General features: G+C 37.0%; 1 protein-coding gene across 1 annotated transcript in view; it reads left to right on the top strand.

Annotated features, from left to right (window-relative positions):
• Window positions 1-19,717, top strand: part of epha8 (eph receptor A8) — a 245,472-nt gene extending 225,755 nt beyond the window's left edge. The window contains exons 12-17 of the mRNA XM_006641857.3: window positions 2,101-2,162; window positions 10,747-10,956; window positions 12,170-12,319; window positions 12,951-13,141; window positions 14,512-14,667; window positions 16,234-19,717. Coding sequence (XP_006641920.2) covers window positions 2,101-2,162; window positions 10,747-10,956; window positions 12,170-12,319; window positions 12,951-13,141; window positions 14,512-14,667; window positions 16,234-16,348 — 884 coding nt within the window. The 3' untranslated portion in view covers window positions 16,349-19,717. The remainder of the gene's footprint in view (window positions 1-2,100; window positions 2,163-10,746; window positions 10,957-12,169; window positions 12,320-12,950; window positions 13,142-14,511; window positions 14,668-16,233) is intronic.
• The last annotated feature ends 1,155 nt before the right edge of the window (window positions 19,718-20,872 follow it).

Below are 20,872 nucleotides of genomic sequence, written 5' to 3'. Positions count from 1 at the left end.
AGCTGAACAAATGTGCTAACATCTTGTAAATAGTTAGTGAAGTGTTTTAACTAGCAGAGGACAAAATCTAGTACACAATACAGATGACTACATCTAAATAATACAATAAGAATGTAAATACAGAATATTCATAACTTTTAGCTTAGTGAGAATTGAGCAACAATATCTAAGTAGCAAATACATATGAGTCTTACATGTTTATTTCCATTTGGAGAAACTGAAGAACACATTGTCTCACACTGTGTGTGTACAATAAACATCTTAACCTTCTCTGATTAATGAAAAACAGTAAGTAAAGACAAAAAGACTGTTTTAAGCAATGTGGCCTTATACAGCATGATCCATGAACCTTGTTTACAGAATATAGAATAATTCTAAAAACATTTATACAGGAGGCCAACTGTAGAAATGGATCAGCAAAAATAAATGCTCTGTTCATCAGTGACTGTGCTGAGAAGGTTAATTCAGAAGCAGAGCTCTTCTGCTGTTTGCGGGATTCAGGAACTGTACCCCTTCCAGAGTCAGTGCCTCTGATGCACTGAAGGTTGCCACAGTGCTTCAGCAAGTGCAATGCTGTACACATTTAACATTGCCATAGTGTGGCCCTGAACATGAAATCAAATACGCACATATTTATAAAGTCCTTGTACATGCAAACAAAAGCATCAGAGCACAGGCAAAACTCTGCTCTTCTGCATTTAGCTGCATTTGTACTGAAAGTGATTATAGAACTTTTCATGGCAACCAATACTCTCTCCAGTTTCTGTTATGGGCAAGAGGTTTGAAACCTTAATAATCTCAACAATGTTCAGATGTGTATTATTGCATTACATTTTAAAGCACATTACAATTTCTAATGACTAAAAAGGCACTACTTTTCTTTTAAGGGGAGTTTCTTTTAAGAGGTAAATATATTGCTCAACACTTTGCAGGTGTTTCATGGAGTGGCTCCTGAATAAATACATATTGACAAGAAGTGGTTTGTTTCACTGATAGAATATGCCTACAGATGAGAAATATCCAGCATCAAGCAGAAGATTAACAAAAGATTTACATTGTTTGGAAAGCATTAAAAGCCAAGCTGTTTAGTAATCCTGAACAGTCAAGTGCAGCACTGAGGTCAGACTGAAAAATAAAGGAAGAAACAAACATGACAGTACAGAAAGGCAACTGTCCAAAGCAGGGGTCTCAATGGCAAATAGTGTGTATCCTGAAGGTTATACATCGAATTTTAATATGATCAGAATTCTAAATGAGCAATTAACTGGAGTTAAATTTAAGACTCAGAACTGTGATGTTTCCTCAGAACCGTGATGGCAGGCTCTTCTAATACACAATCATTCTGTAGCATTGCTACAGATCTGCTGATCTCAGAAGCTCAACAAGGCTAGCTCTGGTCAATACAGGGACATGAGACTATAAGTTGAGTAGTAAAACACTGTAACTACTGTAGTGCTCATGTAAAGTTCATGATAGTAGAGGAATTAACCCTGGAGTCCTGGCTAAATAGCTTTGGGCCTCTACAGTCTGGTCTTTCTAAAGTGCCCCATGCTGACATGGGTGCTAGCTGGGTGCTAAATTTTAAAAGTGGGTGAAGTATTTTCCCTCCTAAATGTCAAATACTTGGGAGTTCTTGAGAATACAGAGCAGTGTAATTACTACTACTGTTAAACATATTAAACTGTTTTGGATTGTTAATATGTTTATTATTATATTAAGATTTAGTTTGTCTCATTATTAAGACTTTTAGGGTAGTCCAGGGCCCACTAGTCATGAATCAGAAGCACCAGTTTTTATGCTAACTGATCTTGAGAGGCATAGGAAAATATACTCCCTTCTTCTATAAGCCTTTAATGAGCCTGTAGGAAATGAGTCGAATGTGCTTTCTACATGACAACCCAACCCTGAAGTTTAACCATGCATAGCGGATTTTTATTTATTTTTTCCTCCTGACTTGATAATTTTGAACTTGAATGTGCTCAGTCTTGTCTACAGCGAATAACAAGGTCAAAGGAAAACCTCTTAGAAAATTATGTATCTGCTGTGTCCACCAGCAGGGACCTGATTACATTGTGAGATCAAATGTGTTGTCTCCCACAGGCAAACCAGTCATGATCATAACGGAGTACATGGAGAACGGCTCTCTGGATTCATTCCTCAGGGTAGGTGCAACTATCCTCTCATATTCACCATTGTAAGACAAAAAGGGGTCAGGAGAAATGCCTACAGGTGATCATTACAGAGCACTTTGCTTTCAATAAAATTGGTGTTTCACAGTGTTCACACAGAACACTTGAAGTGCCTGCAGTTGTTTTTAAAACACTGTTATCAGTAAAAGCATCTTCGTAAGCAAATGTCAGGAAGCAAATGTCAGGAAGATGCAAGGCTAGGTGAGGGTTTCCCTGTTGGCTCCACTCCACTTCTAAACAAAATCTTCAATGTCACTGATCAGAAATCTTCAGATTAAGTAAGAGGAATAAAAAGTGATCTTTAAAAGTATGTTGCTTATCACTTTCAAATCCATCAGTCTAGGGTTGTGCAACAATGAAACTTCTAAACTGTTGCATGTGTTTGTTCTAGTTGAGAATTATGGAAGTTATCCATATCACCTGGGTCAGTTACACAATTAAGAATTAAATCAACAATCAGTTAGTTATAAGACTCAATGTCTGATAGTTGGCCAATCCTACCCAGGGCTCAAAGCAACAGTGATCTGGTCACCTCTTTCTCTTTTAAACATTTCATGAATCTTGTTTGTTAATTGCAAGGTAAAATCTGCTTCTGTTTCCATTCACACACAAATGCATTTAAATGTGTTATTTTTTTTCCAAAGGCTTTTTTCCGAAGGCTTTATTCTCTATTTAAAAAAAGGTCAGAAATGACACTAAAAGTAAACCTTATGGCAAACTAATTACTGAATTGATTGTTAATGGCTTGATTGCAGACTTTCTTACTGTATGTTCTTACTTGTTATTGATTCCCTCCCTGTACTGTTAGTGAAGACTTCAATTAGTTTTTCTCCTGCTTTTTGTAAACAAATCAAAGAGTGGACTAGAAAGCCCAGTGTACACACAAAGGCATGTTAAACTTACACTTATGTTAAATTAATAGCTATAGTGATGTTTATGTTAAATTATCACTTTCTTTATTAAAATCCTGGAGAGTTTTTTTTTTGCAACAATGGAGCTTAAATTGACTCAGTACTGAAAGTGCCACCACTATATTGTAGAAGTCTATTTGAAGCATAGCCTGATGAGGTTGTATAGGCAGTTTTGGATTCTGTACTTCTGCAGTGGCAGTAAAATCAGCAGCTTCAAGCCACAGCTTGTACATCAAAATTCTGCTGTGCATTTGGAAATGGCACTCTTACACACTTGTTTTACATTGCCTTGAATGACTCCTAATGTTTTATTAATAAAGTGCTGTTCTAAGATGACACACCAAGGTAATAAGATATAACGCTGCCAGCAGAAGCTGTTAAAATTACTTTCCTTGTGTGACAGAAACCATGGCTGGCCCTGGCGTGCCCTTTCTCTGTTCAAAACTCAGTTTCAGCTTCTCTATATCCTGTAACACAAGTTTGCATTCCTCCAACCTTATGAGAATGACTTTCCATTACTACCCCTGCAATTAATCTGGTTAGAATTACTAGCGAACAAAGGAGCAAGGAAAAGCATGGTTTATCTTGTGTCATTAAATAAAATCATTTAAAAATAATTTGTAACTGTAAATTTATAATTTCTAACTTTTTTTATTTACTATTACATTTTGTATATTTTCATATGAAGTGTGAGCTACTCCTCCAACCATTTGGAAGGATGTCAAAAGGGAAGGAAGAGAGGCAGGGAAGTAATGAATGGTTGCACTAATGTAAGTTTGGGATTGTTAGCCAATCAAAAAAGGCCCTAGGTGCCTTTTTGCACATCTGGTGGCAGGATAACAAAGAATAGCACTAGTCAGAGCTTTTTTTAAAGAGTATGTAGCAAGCAGGGCTTTGAAGAATATAGCTTTATAAATTACATATTGCTGATATGTTTCTGTAGTTTCTCTTTTATTTTTCACTGTTTATTCATTCTCTTTATTTATGCAGTTCCCTGCACTCATTTTAAAGATGCCAGTTTACATTGCAGACTGTTTGACATCACCAGATACAGGCTTCTAAAGCAATTGGGAGATGGGTTTCTCCATCATCTGCAAGGGATGTCAGAGAAACACAAATGTCAAAGACATACAGGACCCCTTCAGCAATGTAGGCTGATTTTTTTAATTGTAAATTTAATTGAATTTAACAAGTTAAATCTTGTTACAACGTCAAATGACATTTATCATACATGCAGAATGTTATATACATTTAGCAAGAACTTTCATTATAAACACAAGATGTGTAAAAGGAACGTCTACAACATTTCATCAAACACTCCTGATATGGATCTATAAATGTGAGGAGCGCAAAAAAGGTCAACATGAAGTATGGGATAAATAAAGGAAAGTTATTTTAGGAGTACACAAAGCATCGGTTAGACCTCTTTTTGAATGTTGTGTACAATTTTGGTTGCCATATTAAAAAAGGACACTGCTGTGCTGTGATCAATTCAAAGAAAGGGAACAGCAATATTACAGCCTTGTTGTCTGATCATGTCAAATTTTAAAAGCTAAGCAAGGATGGGCCTGGTCACTGCAGATATGAGAGAACACTAAGGGCAACCAGATTGCTATTCTAAGTGATGTTACTATACCAGTCCAACACTCTTGCCTCTGGTCAAGATTTCCCAAACCCTCAGTGTGTTCCAGTATGGTGACAGAGCACATTGTGCTGCACTTTAGATAGAACATTAGACTGAGCATCTAACTCCTAGATCATCATAGATACCTTGATACTGTTTGCAGTGCTAAGGAACCTGGTGTTCTGGTCAATTTCCATACCAGGCTTGTTCATTTAGGGCTTACCTAATTCCTCCCTTACTTCACTCGGCAAAGTATAACGTGGCTTCTGGTGTAGAATGGTAAATGCTGAAGAAGAGGGAGATACTGCATTTCATTGATGGATGAAGTGGATTCTTTCCTGTATGTAAAGCTTCTTTGGATTAAAAACACTATGTAAACATATCTTCCCATTTTCTAACTGCTTCATCCAATTCTGGGTCACAGGAGAGTCTAACCCTATCTTGGCAGGCAAAAGGCTGAGGGCATTCTGGATGCAATGCCAGTCCTTGGCAGAGCACACACAGACACACACCAGGGCCAATTATACCAAGTAAAACTTTACAGTTTTTTAACTTTTTTTAAAGTAACCTACCAGCATCTTTTTGCACGTACAGGTGGATAGCACCAAGGCATGGAACCAAACCCAGGGCCTCAGCACTACAGAGTAGCACTGCTAACCACTGCACCACCATGTCACCCTATACAAACACAAATTAGCAGTAGCATGTAGCAGCAGTGGTGTAGGGTTAATCCTTTACCTTAAAGAAACGTCATATATAGACCTTTTCTCCTAAGCTTTACGCAAAGGACTCTAAAGGAGCACTCTATACAAGCATCAAGTATTATTCGAGTGGAAATGTCAAATTAGGAGGCACTTTTCCTGTGAACAAAGATTCATTGGATTCTTTCAAAGATTCCTTCAGACCCTTTACACAATAGATGGATAATATCTGGATGAATATGATACAAGCAACTCAAGGAGCAAAAGCGACTGTTCTGTCATTTGTAACTTTTCTGTTGCTGTCATACATTTTCAAAACTTAGTAAAATTTAACTAATTAAAACACAATTCACAATAGTTATTGTAAATTCAAGAAACATGTTAGTTTAACTGTAGTAGTAAGAATTTGCATCACAGAATGACATTTGTGATCCTGAATCCTACTGCTGTGAAGAGTAATAGATGCTACCTATTCCCTGAATAAGAGAACACATTCAACTAATTTAATATTTGGATTTAGGAAAAAAAAATATAAGAGCTGAAATGGAATATACCTATATGGAAATTTATGTTACACAAAAACAAGAATAATTGATACCCTAACAATTCTTTATAAATGTGAATTTGAATTTTTGAGAATAGTGCCCAGGAGTTTTTCAAAGTTAGTGATGAAAAAATAATAATCTTTAAAATGTGTTTATAATGAGAAGGAGAGACACGTAACAGTATTCTCATAAAATAATAGAGGGAAGCTTTATTATTTTTTATAATTAACCTCAAACCAGCCTCAGGTCTGTTATTCATCTTTTTAAGATCTTCATATTTTTCCAATAAAGAACAAATTACCAGCTCCTGTTCTTTAATGAAAAGATGACACGATTCTCTTTAAAACAAAGTAGAAACTATCCAGTAGTTCATTATAACACAAACAAGCAATACAATGAGAATGTTTTAGTTGTACTTGAAACGTTGAAATTAGGATGAAAAACAAACAACAGGGAGCAAAGAAATGCAAGGCCATCTGATTTTAAATGAAGTGTTAAAAGAACAACATTTGGATGATACCAAGAGCAAATTAGGAGCATAAGTAATCAGCAGAACCCAAAAAAGCAGGACTGCAATACCGTGCAAGATCAGATAATTCGTTTTCAAAGCTTAATTTAACCTTCGTTCTTTAGAGACAGGGAAAAAGTACTAAATATAAAAACTGTGAGGTAGATTTTCACAAAGATTTTGACTTATTTTTCTGAAGTCTTAATTTGAAAGATCTCTCATTTAATGTGCCAAAAAGCCAAACATTTCACCTGTGGCACACATTTTACTTAAAAATATTGTGAGGTTTTTAGACAGTCTGAATACAGAAAGAAAGTAAATACATAGGAAGTAAAATATAAGAATATATATATTATATATATACAAATATAAAATATAAATATAACAAAGTAAAATATAAACTATACATAAGTTTGTAGGATGCATAGTCCTAGATAGAAACTTTTTGCATTATCTGCTGTTGTGATTTGCTGTTGATGTTCTGAACGTCTACCTTTTTTGCTTATTCTTCATGGGGAATTACTCCAGGTTTAATAAGAACTATAATCTTCAAGTCGTGCATTACATTTTCGATTGGATTTAAGTCAGGACTTAAACTTCCCAGTCCCTGCTAAAGAGAAATATCTCCATGGCATGCTTGAGAATTGGAATGGTGCTGACTGGGCTATGTGCTGTGTTGGAATGCAGATGTAACACTTTACATTTAGATCAAAATTCAGTCTTTGTTTCGCCTGGCTATAAAACACTCAGCTAGGAGTCTGCAGTGTATCTCATAACAGATTTAAGATAAGTCATTTCCAGTAATGGCCTCTTTCTTGTCACATACGCAGGCCAAGTTGGATATTGTTCAGTGCATGAAAACTGAATCCCATCTCAAATACAGAACTTTGTGAATCTTTCGTGTGACACCCCAAACCTGCCTGGCCAGGTTTTTTTTTGTGGAATACCTGATCTGGTTAGTGTCTGGATAGTATAATGCATCCTTCGCTTCTCAACGATGGACATCACTGTGTCTTTAAAATATGTAGTATCCGCTCTGTGCCTCTCTCCTATTTTAGCCCTAAGTTGTTTCAAAATTCATAGCTGCTTTTTTGGACCATTATCAATCAATCAATCAAAGTTTATTAATCAAATGCAGAGCATTACAGCATGCAGCAGTAGTTGCTGGCGATTAAATGTATTTTCTACTAGCTCACCGGGGGGGTTACATTTAATTAAGGTTTCAAAATAAGGTTACATAATAATAGAAAATAATGCAATAGAAATTGAATAAAATAAACTCAGACAAAACTCAATATAAATAAAGCTGCTATGTGTCCAGGGTGTATGCAGTATATTATGTCCAAGTAGTGCAGTATGCTGAATACAATGAAAACTGTATGTCCATGTAGCTATTACAGGTGATTTGCTGAAGGATCTGCGGGTTTAGCTGTCTTATTGCCTGGAGGTAGAAGCTGTTCTGTAATCTGTTGGACTTGACCAAATGCTACTGTACCATTCACCGGACGGTAGGAGAGAAAACAGTTTTTGACTGGGATGACTGGGACCCTTGAGAATGGACCTGGACTTCTTAAGACATCTAGCTGAGTAGATATCCTGGATGTTTGGTCTTGTAGCTCACAGCCGCTAATGAGCTGCGCTGACTTCACCACCCTCTGCAGTACTTTGCGATCCCGGGTGGAGCAGTTCCCATACTAGTCAAGATACTCTCAACAGACTCTTCACCATCTGTGATCAGGCCGATGACTGTTGTATCGTCCACAAACTTAATGATGGAAATTGAGTTATGCCTGGCGACACAATCATGGGTAAATAAGGAGTAGAGGACAGGGCTAAGCAAACAGCCTTGAGGGGCTCTAGTGTTATTGTCAGGGTAGAGGATATGTTGGTGCCCACCCTCACCACCGGACGTTCCGTCAAGAAGTCCAGGATCCAGTTATAATTGGAGGTGTTCAGTCCCAAGTCCTGGAGCTTGATGACAAGCTTTGAGGGCACTATGGTATTGAATGCTGAGCTGTAATCAACAAAAAGCATTCCCACATATGTTCCTTTCTTATCCAGGTGTGAGAGGGCAGTATGGAGGGAAGTGGCTATAGCATCCTCTGTTGACCTGTTCTGGCGATACGCAAATTGCCATGGGTCTAGGGTGTCAGGCAGTGAGGAGGTGATGTATGCTTTGACCAACTGCTCAAAGCACTTCATGATTGATGTGAGTGCAACGGGGCGGTAGTCATTCAGACAACTGACTCTGAGTTTCTTAGGAACTTGAAATTTATTAACTTGAACTTGAACTTTACTGCCATATGTAACCGGTACATGTACTGGTACAATGGAATTTTTACTTACAGAAAGTCTCTCGATTGTTAAAACAAGTGTAAAAACACAAAGTGCAGACAGTGCATCAAGACAATATACAAACAAACAGTAGACAATGTACAAGTAAACAAGTAAACAGTTTGAATGTAAACAATACAGATGTGTAAACAAAAACTGGTGATGTGCAATAAATAAGAAATCATAAAGAGGTAGATGGTGATGGTGTAGGTGTGGTCTGAGGGGGATGGCTTAATGCGTTCTCCAATCACACTGCTTGTGGATAGAAGCTATTGAAGAATCTAGTGGTAAGTGTCCGTATGCTCTTATATCTTTTGCCTGAGGGCAGTGGGGTGAAGAGCTCATGCCCGGGGTGGTGACTGTCCTCTGTGATGGCCAGAATTCTACCACGACATCGGTCCGCATAGAGCTGTTTAATCTCGGTGAGACCACAGACGATGATCTTCTGGGCCATATTGAACATTCTCTGCAGTGCCTTTCTTTCTCGAGAAGAGGTGTTGCCGTACCACACGGTGATCCCGTTGGTGAGGATGCTCTGGATGGTGCAGTGGTAGAACTTCACCAACACAGGTACTGGCATCCCCCATCGCTTGAGGCACCTCAAGAAATAAAGGCGCTGCTGAGCCCTTTTCATGATAGAGTCAGTGTTCACAGTCCAGGTTAGATCTTTAGAGATGTGAATTCCCAAAAACCTAAAGCTGGTGACTGTTTCCACTTCCATTCCATCAATAATGAGTCCAAGGTTGTACTCCCTGTTCACTCACGACTGCACAGCAAGACACAGCAACATTCACATCATTAAGTTTACGGATGACACCACTATAATAGGACTGATCAGTGATGATGACGAGTCCACTTACAGGGATGAAGTCGTACAGCTGCTTAGGTGGTGTCATAGCAATAACCTCGACTTGAATGTAAATAAGTTAATAGTGGAATTTTGGAGACACAGGCCACACACTCACAGCCCACTCAGTATTGATGGAACGGAAGTGGAACAGGGACAATGGTGGGTTTCTTAAAGCAGGAAGGAACTATAGACTGAGCTAGAGAAAGATTGAATACTGTATGTCCGAGAAGACGTCTGCCAGCTGGTCTGCACATGCCTTCAGAACATGGCCAAGGATAGCATCTGGGCCAGCGGTCTTGCGTGGATTGGTCTTTTTAAAAACTTTACACACATCTGCTCTGGATATGATCAGTAGGTTTCCGTGTTGGATTTCTGGAATCAAGACGGAAAGTTAAAACTTTGAATGTCTTTATGAACCTGAAATGATCTACAAGTTAAATCACATTAATTACACAGGTGAAAACCTTTTTTATTAATTTTTTGTCTTTTCAATCATTAGTTTACGCTTGAGACGATTTAAGGCTATAGTAGCAAAGGGTTAAATACTTATGAAACTGAGAATATCTGTTTTCATAATGCCTAATATTATGTTCCGATTATTTAAATTCTGTGTATGTTTGTAATTTCTGTATAAATATAATTATAGTGTCATTTATAAGTCAGTTCTTATACTATATGTAAATATACATATACTGTATGTCTCATCCATGTTGTATAGTAGTCTGAGGTGACAACAAAATGTGAAAACGTTGCAGAGTGAATGCTTCTGCCAATCACTGAAAATGATTAAGTATAGAACTACATTTGAGGATACATTGACATGCATTTTAGCCATTTAGTTTTCCACATATGCATTTATTTACATTTCCAGATATTTGTTTAGACATATGAATATTTTAGAAAGAAAACGACAGTATTTTCCACCTACACATGCATTTTTTTGTTTTACTTTAATTTATAAATGTCTATATGTGATCGTGTATTTTCTAGTTTGTCTCAATGTTATTTTTTTAGTTACAGCACAGTATCTCAGCAATGATTTTAATCCCACCATTTTTAAACTGTGGCCTTATGTTTCCCACAGAGACACGATGGTCAGTTCACCATTATCCAGCTCGTTGGCATCCTGCGTGGCATCGCGGCTGGCATGAAGTACCTTTCTGACCTGGGCTACATTCACAGAGACTTGGCTGCCCGTAACATCCTGGTCAACAGCAACCTGGTCTGTAAGGTCTCTGACTTTGGCCTGTCAAGGGTCTTGGAGGATGACCCTGAGGCTGCCTACACCACCAGTGTGAGTTTATCTTCTTGTCCACTCGGCTTTTACAACTCCATCAGCGTGTACTGCAGGCGAGCCCAGTTAAAATCACAGGAGGGAGGACACAGGACACCCCAGAGTGTCAGGACTGTCAACATCCTTTTGGATTTCCATTTATGTATTTTTAATTGCATTTCATAAGATATATTAAAGTCCCATAATTTACCTACAAATGTTAGATGTAAGAGATTTAATAAAAATTAGGATAGACTATAGAATGAACAATTACACACTTCTGAGCAATTGAGCGTAGCCAAGGACTGGCTTTAAGACCTGAGTTACAGGAACACTGATTAAACGTCTTACTCCTCCAGTTTAAGGCTGTGCCTTTGTGTTCTGCTCCAGAATGTGTTACTTAAGGAAAAAAATGAAACAAGTCATTATAACTGTTATTAATAAAAATAAGAAAAACTATTCTTTACTTCCTTTTTTTATTTTACATTCATATCTTATGTCCCTTTTGCAAAATATTGTGATTTGCACTTAGAAAACAAAGGCAGGAATATAAATGACACTAAAGATTATACTTAAATCTCTCAACAGCAATGCTGAAATGTAAGCCTTATGGCCTTATGGATAAATGATGAATGTATCTCTGTCATCATTCAAAAGTGCACAGATCTTTCATTTTCTAACCCCGAAGCAATATTTTACAAATGCAACCCAATCTAAAACTGGATTCATACAGAAATACTGATATTGCTTTTTTGGAGGGGTGGGGCAGCAATAACATGTTTAATGTGAAGTGAAAGGAGAAATACTGTATTGTTCAGATTTCCGAGTTCTTGTTGGTCTTGTAATTCAGGTATAATGAAAAAACTGACACTGATTTTATAACCCGTATTTTGATAGTGAGATTTATTTAAACAACTGCAATACCAAGACTAAGAATACTTTGTGGTGTATGCTGCACATTGGTGGTGGTGGAGGGGAGTCCCCATTACTTGTAAAGCGCTTTGAGTGGAGTGTCCAGAAAAGCGCTATATAAGTGTAAGCAATTATTATTATTATTATTATTATTACTTTGGCGGCATGATGGCGAAGTGGTTCGCAATGATTATGCTCTGACTCTTCCTGTGGACCTGTATTAGAAGAAGCAGTTAGAAAAAGTATTATTAGCATTATTAATATGAATAATTATAATAATAATAGGATGACTGTAAATAGACATATAAATTTGTCCTTCCAGGGGGGCAAGATCCCAATTCGCTGGACTGCCCCAGAGGCCATAGCCTACCGGAAATTCTCCTCTGCCAGTGACGTCTGGAGCTATGGAGTAGTCATGTGGGAGATCATGTCCTATGGCGAGAGGCCGTACTGGAACCTGACCAACAGAGATGTGCGTATTGTTGGTCCTCTGCCTATTCTGGTGCTGCACATCACATTTTTCAGCTCTGATCACCGCTTCTTGCTTTTTCTTGGCTGGATCCATGCTTTGTATTGAGCTTTTAACTATTTTAACTATAACTATTTCAAATATTCTGTCTCTATCTGCTGTAGCTTTCAACTCTAAGACTACTGCACCAGACTACTGTACCTGCCCTGCTTCTCTGCAGGTTTGCTACATTTTATATACTGGTCTGAATTTCACCAGTATGATATTCTGATTAAATACTGTGTAGCTACAGTAAGTCACAAAGGCAGCCAGAGATGTCAGAACAGAAGAAAAGCATGGGAATACCTTAGGCATCAAAATTCTGCTGATTCATTGTGCATATCAGCTTGAATTACAGTCAAAAAGAATCGTGGAAAAGAGCTGTAGGTTTTCTGTTTGCTAAGCACATCAAAAGAAGGGTCTTTCCTTCAATCTTCAGCTTTTAGGAGCTGCTGAACTAATTATATATGTTCAGCAGAAAACCTAAGATGGCTCACAGTAGTCAGCAAAAGGGAGTCTAGTAGTTCTTAATGTTTTTGTGTTTGTTTGTTTGGTTTGTTGTTTTTGGGTTTCTGCTAATACACCATCCTTTCAGGTGATAAAGTCAGTGGAAGAAGGCTACCGGCTGCCTGCCCCAATGGGTTGCCCTGGGGCTCTGCACACACTCATGCTGGACTGCTGGCAGAAAGACCGCAATGAAAGACCCAAGTTCTGCCAAATTGTTGGCGTTCTGGACAAGCTGATTCGAAATCCAGAAAACCTCAAATCACTAGACACTTTGTGCAGGTAAAACCATAGATACATTTGCCCTTTCACTTATTGCTCTTCTTTATTTTTATGGAAAGTTTCTCTGCTGTAGTAGATGTAAATGTGGCATCTCTGTTCCACAATAATTGCTAAAAAAGATAGCTGTGTCAAATCTCCAATTGTATTCTAAGCCATGATTCCTTCACCACTCAAAATATTAACTCTTGGCAACACAGGACATCAACAATAGCATTTCATCTAATATCTTCCAGATTACTGTACTCTGTCAATATTTTAGGTCATACTGGTATATGATTTTTAGAAGCAACTTACAATAGAATGATACTGTTTTGCATTAGAACACAGACATATCTGGTGGGAATCGGATTCTAACCTTCTGTGGTCCCTTTGACAGTAGTGCTTTGTACAGTATTTCTACAGCCTCTTAAAAAAATCTGAATAGACAAGCTGTTCTGAGTCTCATCTGTCTCACCTCTGAAAAGAGACTTCTTTAATGCTTCTCATCCATTTTTTGTCGTTCTAAACAGTAAATAAGGAGCTGCTTACATGCAGGAGGGAGAATACAGTAAATAAATGTAAACATTATACATTAATAAATGTTAATATTATGCTTTAATAAGTGTTTATTAAATAATGAATCACTTTTTGTCTTTATACACAAACAACACATTATAAAGTTTCACACAAAGCTTTCTTGATGCCAAATGAAAGGACTCATGCCATTTGTTTTTGATATCACAACAACAGGAGTCTATTTCTCATTAAAAAAATGCAGCAAGTCACAACTGTAAATTAAGGAATGGAATAAAGTGCTTCACAGACATGGCCTGAAGTCTCATTGCAATGGATAAGACTCACAGTCCTGTGTTTATCTGGATCAGTCTATAAGAAAATCATCACATGCACATTTCTGTACAAACCACTGGGGCTTCAGCAGGAGGTTAGAAAGACATTGAAATTGTCATATAGTCTCAAGAGCAAGTTTAAATTGATAGTGCGGAAACGACATAGCAAAGTTCCCCAAAATTTACATACAGATAAAAGAGAGATGGCTTTCAATGGGTTAAGACAAAACTATGAATTTTCCAATAATTCTCCATAATACATTGGTGTGCTCTGTTAAATAAAAGGGCTTTGGCATTGATCTGCAAAGAATTAAAAGTAAGCTGGAGCTTTTCTAATTGGACTTGTATAAATTGCTCCGTTCAGAGACTAGCATTGCAAAAGTCGCTGATGCATAACTCAAGCCCAGGGTGGCAGGGATTTCTCCTTCCATTAATCTACTCTCCAGCAAACACAGCAATCAGGCCTGCCTCCCTTTCTCTATCATTTTAACTCCTATTGATTTTCTGCCTTCGGTGTAAAGCCTCTTTTCACTCTCATTTTAGGTTAAGCAGCCCTTTGATGAACAGAAGCATCCCTGATTTCAGCAGCTGCAGGACAGTGGATGAGTGGTTAGACACCATTAAAATGGGCCGCTACAAAGACCACTTTGCCGCTGGTGGATATATGACAATGGGTCACATCATGGGAATGAATCTTCAGTAAGTAGCCTTGCTAGGTTGGCCATAATCCATCAAAGCCTTTGCAATGTACTGCCATAGAGAAGAGCTTAAAATGTCACTGGGAAGATCTACAGGCATTAGTCTCCAATTAGGCAGGTGTAAGAAACTGACCTGTAGTTGTCACCTTCTCTCAGCCACTGCAATAGTACGAGCTGTGTACTACAGTCTGAGTGGGTTTGTGCTGACTGCATACCAGTACATACGGTAGCTCTGCAGCAGAACAAAGCCTTGGCGCAGTGTGGTACAGGCTCTTCACAGCACAATAACGTCTCCAGTGGAAGTAATCTTCCCAAGGGTAATACTTTACATTGTTTTGGCAGAGGATCCTGATAAATTCCCATGTTTTTTTTTTTCTTGCATCAGTTTAAATCAACTTGTGTGCCATTTTGCAGGTACCCATGGCAAAGAGAACTGCCTAGTGGTTTATCCCTGCAGTACTTGCTGATGTCCAGTGATGGTTTCTGGCTTTTACAACTGTACTGCTTCTATAATTTCTTTTTATAGGCAGAAAGAAACATATTTTACATACCACAGACAATCTGTGCTGTGATAAAAAATAGCTCTGGAACTAGTAAAAGTATATTAAGTTTTGAGGAGCATATATTAATACTGTACATGTGAAGATATGAACACTTCAGTCAATGCAAAATATGTGTTTCTCTATAAAGTCATAAGCCTTTAATTTCCAAAAGGCAATTTAATATTGTTTGAGCCACTGTATATTGTACTATTAGACTAAAGAACTGAAGCCATTTTTCACTAGCTAAGAAGATCCAATTAAGTTAAATAAATATGGTTTCAGTTTCAAAAACTTCAAGTGATAGAAAATTATATTCTATATATATATTTGAGTAATAAATGATGAAGGTTAAGTAAACAGCATTAATTTCCTGTATCAGTGGTTATATGAAAATAAACTCTCCATTACAAAGGAAATGAATGATGAGATAACATCAGACCAAGCATTACTGTCAGTTACTTTTCACAATAGTCCTTGAATTGCATAATCTAGAAAGGAAAATCTGTTTGTGATCAGATTGTCATTCAGATTACCATTCATATTTAAATGGTAGTACATTAACATTCTTAGAATAACAAGGAAAAAAATATCCTTTTCTCTTATGTTCAGTAAGAAAAGAGAAATAGCTAAAAAAGGTTTACTGGAGACATTAAATGTGACGTTATTGAACAGTCTAAAATAAGAATGTTTCAAAAAGACCTTTGAGGAAAATCCAGTGATGCAGCATTAATGTCTACTGACCTAATAAAGTGTATTTCCTTACAATACCCAAAACCACACGCACAAAGGCTCTCAGGCCTTCAAGTGTAAATCACGTGCAATATGGGTACAGGTACTGTACAGGTGTCCCTATGTCCTTCAATGTCACAGTCTTTCTGTTTTTTAGTTAAAATACCCCATTAAGATAACTTCAATGAATTGAAAACGGTAACACATAATATATGTATATACCTATACCTATGTACTGTAAAATTATTAATTCATTGCTTAGTAACTTCACTTTCTGTTCTTCTCTCTGACAACAGAGATATACAGAAGCTTGGAGTAACCTTGATGGGTCATCAAAAGAAGATTATGACCAGTGTTCAACTAATGAGAGCTCAAGTGCTGAACAGGAGTGTGCCCTCAGTGCACGTATAATCGTAGGCTCGGCTCCCGAGGTCAGCCACAACTCGAAACTTCCATTTGTATTTGTGAAACTAACTGAACAACATGAACTTCTGAAATTAAATAAGTATTCTTAGTTACAAGAGGACAGAATTCAATGATAAATGGCTAGAGTTTCCTTTACAACAGACAATGGAGACTCCTGGCTTCTTTTGCGTCATTGTTATTTTTTACAATAAATCAAACTTATCATCCTGTTTATATCCGTGGAACACTGCCTTAACTATCTCCTGGAAACTGGTTCTTTTTTTGTATATGAAGAAGATATGTGGAACAGAACATGAAGTGTATTCAGTAGTGAACATAAAACAAGGTGAGTGAGCTAACAGAATCAGAAGAACCTGCCACACCTAATGGCTCCTGGAGAACTTTTCACCAACAAAGCCTCCATGCAGGAACATTAAATACTACCTGAATCCTCAATTCAGAAAGGACAGCTGTTGTATAATAAGAGAAACTAATTTCAATGTGTTGTCAAAGACCAGAGGGACAAAACCCACATGTGCAGATTGCATTATTATGTCTTGTAAAAGGGTGACGGATATGATTGTACTAGCAATGCAGGCAACAAGAGGGAGGGAAGAACTGTGCTGCTCTCAGTGGACTAAGAGACCAAGACTTGTTGCTGCATTCCTTGACCTTTATTTGGAAGCTACTTAGCGCACAAGAACGTTTAAAAACCTTTGACTTGCTGTGATGTGTTTTGCCTCTGTAGAGCTAAGAAGGGAAACAATGTTGTGAAGTATTTTGTTTTCTTAGAAAAAAAAATCTTAAAGACTAGATGTTCTAAAGTCCCTTGCTTCCATGTGCAAATGAAAATGAATGTGTTTGCCGATACACTTGGTTTTTACATTTTGAGCCCACCATGTGAAAAAAAAACATGGGGTGATTAATGTTTCTTTCCTTTTGTTTCTCCCTTTTATTGCCTGTCAAAAATATATATATACTTGCAGGCAAATTGAAAAGATGAGAGCGTAGGAGTATGATTTTTTTAATTAAAGGGTAAAACCAGTAGTTTATAGAAAAATCTAGATGTGTATTTGACAAGATTACTTAATAATAGTTTCAGAACCTTACTGTATAAACAAAATGAAAACAGCAATACCTTGACCAACAGTGCACTGTATAGTGCTTACAAAGATTTAACACTGCCACAACAGCAATCAGATTGCAGATTTTAAGTAAATCAAAATCAGTTTAACATAGAAGTCAATTTTTTCATGTCTAACTGACTTTTTGATTCTTTTAAAGTAAAACAGTGAATTGAATTTTGTATGGGACACTTGCAGTCTTTGGAAATTATTAATTGGTTCAAAGGTCTTGCCAGAATGTTCTTAGAAATCAAGGAGTTATTTTGTTTGAAAAAAATATATTAAACAGAGGAAATAAAATTGCTTCTATAAATATTTTTTGCAAGTGACTTGTGAATTGTACCTTAACTGTTTATGTACTATCATATTTATTTTCTTATAGGACAAAGAGTTGTTTTTTTCATCTTATAATTTTTCAAACCACCTTTAAATGATAATGACATAAAATTAAGACTCTCAAAGCATTGAATTGATTCAAGAGCAAGTAGGGAATAACATACTTCACTCTCTGGTCCTACAAATAGTAATGTGCCTATAATTTATCTTTCCATACTTGTCATCCAGACAAGTTGGCAGTTTTGTACAGTATAGTATATGATGACCACACTCACATTCAAAGTGTCAGCTTGCATTTGTGCAGGAGTGCGTCCTTGAGAATACCTGACACCCCTAGCAGCAGCTACAGACGCAGCGCCACAGTGTCAGCAACTGCAGGTGCTTCCATTTCATCCAAGAGCCTTTGAATGATGTAGTAGAAGGCACACATGCATTCATGAATGCAAGCTGGCATTACAAAACTCAGAGTTAAGTTTGAAACTTCATCTACACTTCATTATATACAGTAATAAAAAAATTACAGATACGCAGTGGCATCACATATCTCGATACATGACACTGTATTTTTTTAAGAACCTCACTACGTGCTCCCCACAATTACACAAATAATTTCATTTATAGTTTATTTATACTATTTATAGTTTTACCGAGACAAGTAACAAATGAAACATTTATATCATGGACCAAAGCACCTCATTTAAGCCTTTTGCTGAGCTCCAATAATGTTTTTTTACAATGTAAACTGTCCTTGTCACTGTCTTATAGTAATGGTTAATATAATTATTAATATAATTACATAGTTACTGCTGATCAACCTGACAGAAGTCTTGTGATACTCAACGGATTTTGATTATTCTGTTACTGTTCACAGGGAGCTGTGGTAGCTCAGATGGCAAGGGCATCTCGCACAGACAGTGCAGTGGTGTGCAGTTTCATTAGTACATTGCTTCTATATCTAATAGTTGAAATCAAATCACTGTCTCAAACCCCTATAGCCAAAACATCTGGAAAAATTTTTTTAAAAGTATGCAAATGCTTAATGATGAGTTTGTTGGTTATTTTGTTGTGCCAGAAATAAGAAAAAATAATTTCCACAGACAAAATTAAAGAGAACTTCTTTGTCTTTAATATCCCAGAGTGGTGTGTCGCTAGAGTGTATTGAAAGTTGAACAACTATCCATTTGCTATCAATGAAAAGATCTGGATATTACATTATTTATTTAGATATTTGCTTTTTGCTGATGTTTTTTGAGCAGCATGCAATTTTGTAAATAATGTGAAGAGTGTACAAGATTTGGACAGAAATGCTGAGGTGTTTTCTGTGAAAAGATCGGTTTAGCAAAAGTTGCACAGATGTTCCGTTATGTTGAGGTGCAAGAGCAGGTAATAACCCCCTTCAGATTTGGAGAAATGTCTTTTCTTCACTGGCCTGCATCAAATGGTAAAAAGCCTTGATTTAACTGCCTACAAATAAGATGTCAAGTTGACAAAACCATCAACAAATTAAATACAGTAGGTAAATTGATCAAACAAAACTAAATCACTGAATGAATTAATAAACAATGTAATAATAAATGTATGTAACTGAATTAACTGGATTTCCTCTAAACACATACTGGGCATACTGTATTAGTGATATCCACCGTATGACTTCACATGGGTCAATAGTTTTGTACTGTATGTACAGTAGCAGTGTGGTTAGCACTCTAGCCTTGTAATTATAAGGCTGTGGGTTCAGATCCCAAGTGGGTCACCACTGTGGAAGGCACTTAGATTACTCCAATGAAATGCATTGCTGTATATATGGGCATAAATGTAAGTCACTTTGGATCTACCAAGATTAATTAATAATAAAATCTTAAGTGCTTTCATTCTGTAAAGCGCTTTGAGAAGCCACCTTTAAAGGCACTTTTTTTAAAAGGTTTATTATAATAATAATAATAATAATAATAATAATAATTATTATTATTATTATTATTATTATTATTATTATTATTATTATTATTATTATTCTATTTCAATGCTTGAGGTGATTTTGGTTCATTTCTATACACAACAAATAGACTTTTGAGCACATTCAGGAACAACTGACTAGATGTTTTGTGGAGAACTTGTCTTTTCTGCAAATTGTCAGTCTCATTATACAGTATATGTTGGCGATAAAACATTTAGAAGATACTCAGTATGCTGTTCAGAGTGGTTTTTCAATATTTTGTATAGAACTAGAGGCAAAATGCTCACAAATGGGGATACATAATGTTACAGTTGTTTTCAGGTGACTTCCATATGGTCTAAATGTAGTTTTCTATCAAGTTTACAATAAAGACAGATGTTTAACTGAAGACAATTTTAATTTTTCATGCAAAAGTGGCAAGAACTTCTTCAAATGTACAATTGTCACACCATTATTTCCTTCTTCGGGTATTCCAATATTTTTAGAGATGTACCTATGCTACTTTAATTTTAACTAATTTCAGACACTATTTCCTATAAGAGTCGGTGTTATCTAGAGGTTCACAGGCCTTTCTCTAATACAGGTGGGTAGCTGCGTCAGCATGCGTAGGCTGCAAAGGAACAAGTAATAGGTTTATTCCATGCTGAAAAAAAGAAGAAAGAGAACACAACGTTTCGGCCGTGGAGCCTTCTTCAGGTGTGAGAGAGACAGGGTAGAGAAAGAGAGAAAGGTAAAGTAGCGGGAGAACAAAGGTTGGGAGGGAGGAGGAGTGAGAGGCGGGAGCAGGGGACAGAAAGAGAGGCCAATCAAGAGGTGTGAAGTCAGAATGGGTGCAGAGAGGTGTGAAATGAAACTTCCAATGAATGGAGAACAGTAGTCTGTCGTTAAGGGAAGGGAGAATGTGTGATCCGAGCTGCAGAATAATTTTAGTTTCGGTGGTCTTTCTGATGTATGAGTTCGGAACGCCGTCTTTGAGAACACAGATGGAGAGATTAGAGTGGTCGTGGCCGTCAGAGGTGAAATGAGAAACAATGGGCTTGGAGAGATCTTTAATCTTCACAGCCCTGACGTGTTCTCTGAAGCGGTCTCCGAATCTCCTTCCTGTTTCTCCAATGT

Source organism: Lepisosteus oculatus, chromosome 25 (assembly GCF_040954835.1).
Source record: "Lepisosteus oculatus isolate fLepOcu1 chromosome 25, fLepOcu1.hap2, whole genome shotgun sequence".
NCBI lineage: Eukaryota > Metazoa > Chordata > Actinopteri > Semionotiformes > Lepisosteidae > Lepisosteus > Lepisosteus oculatus.
This window is presented reverse-complemented; position numbering and strand designations above follow the sequence as displayed.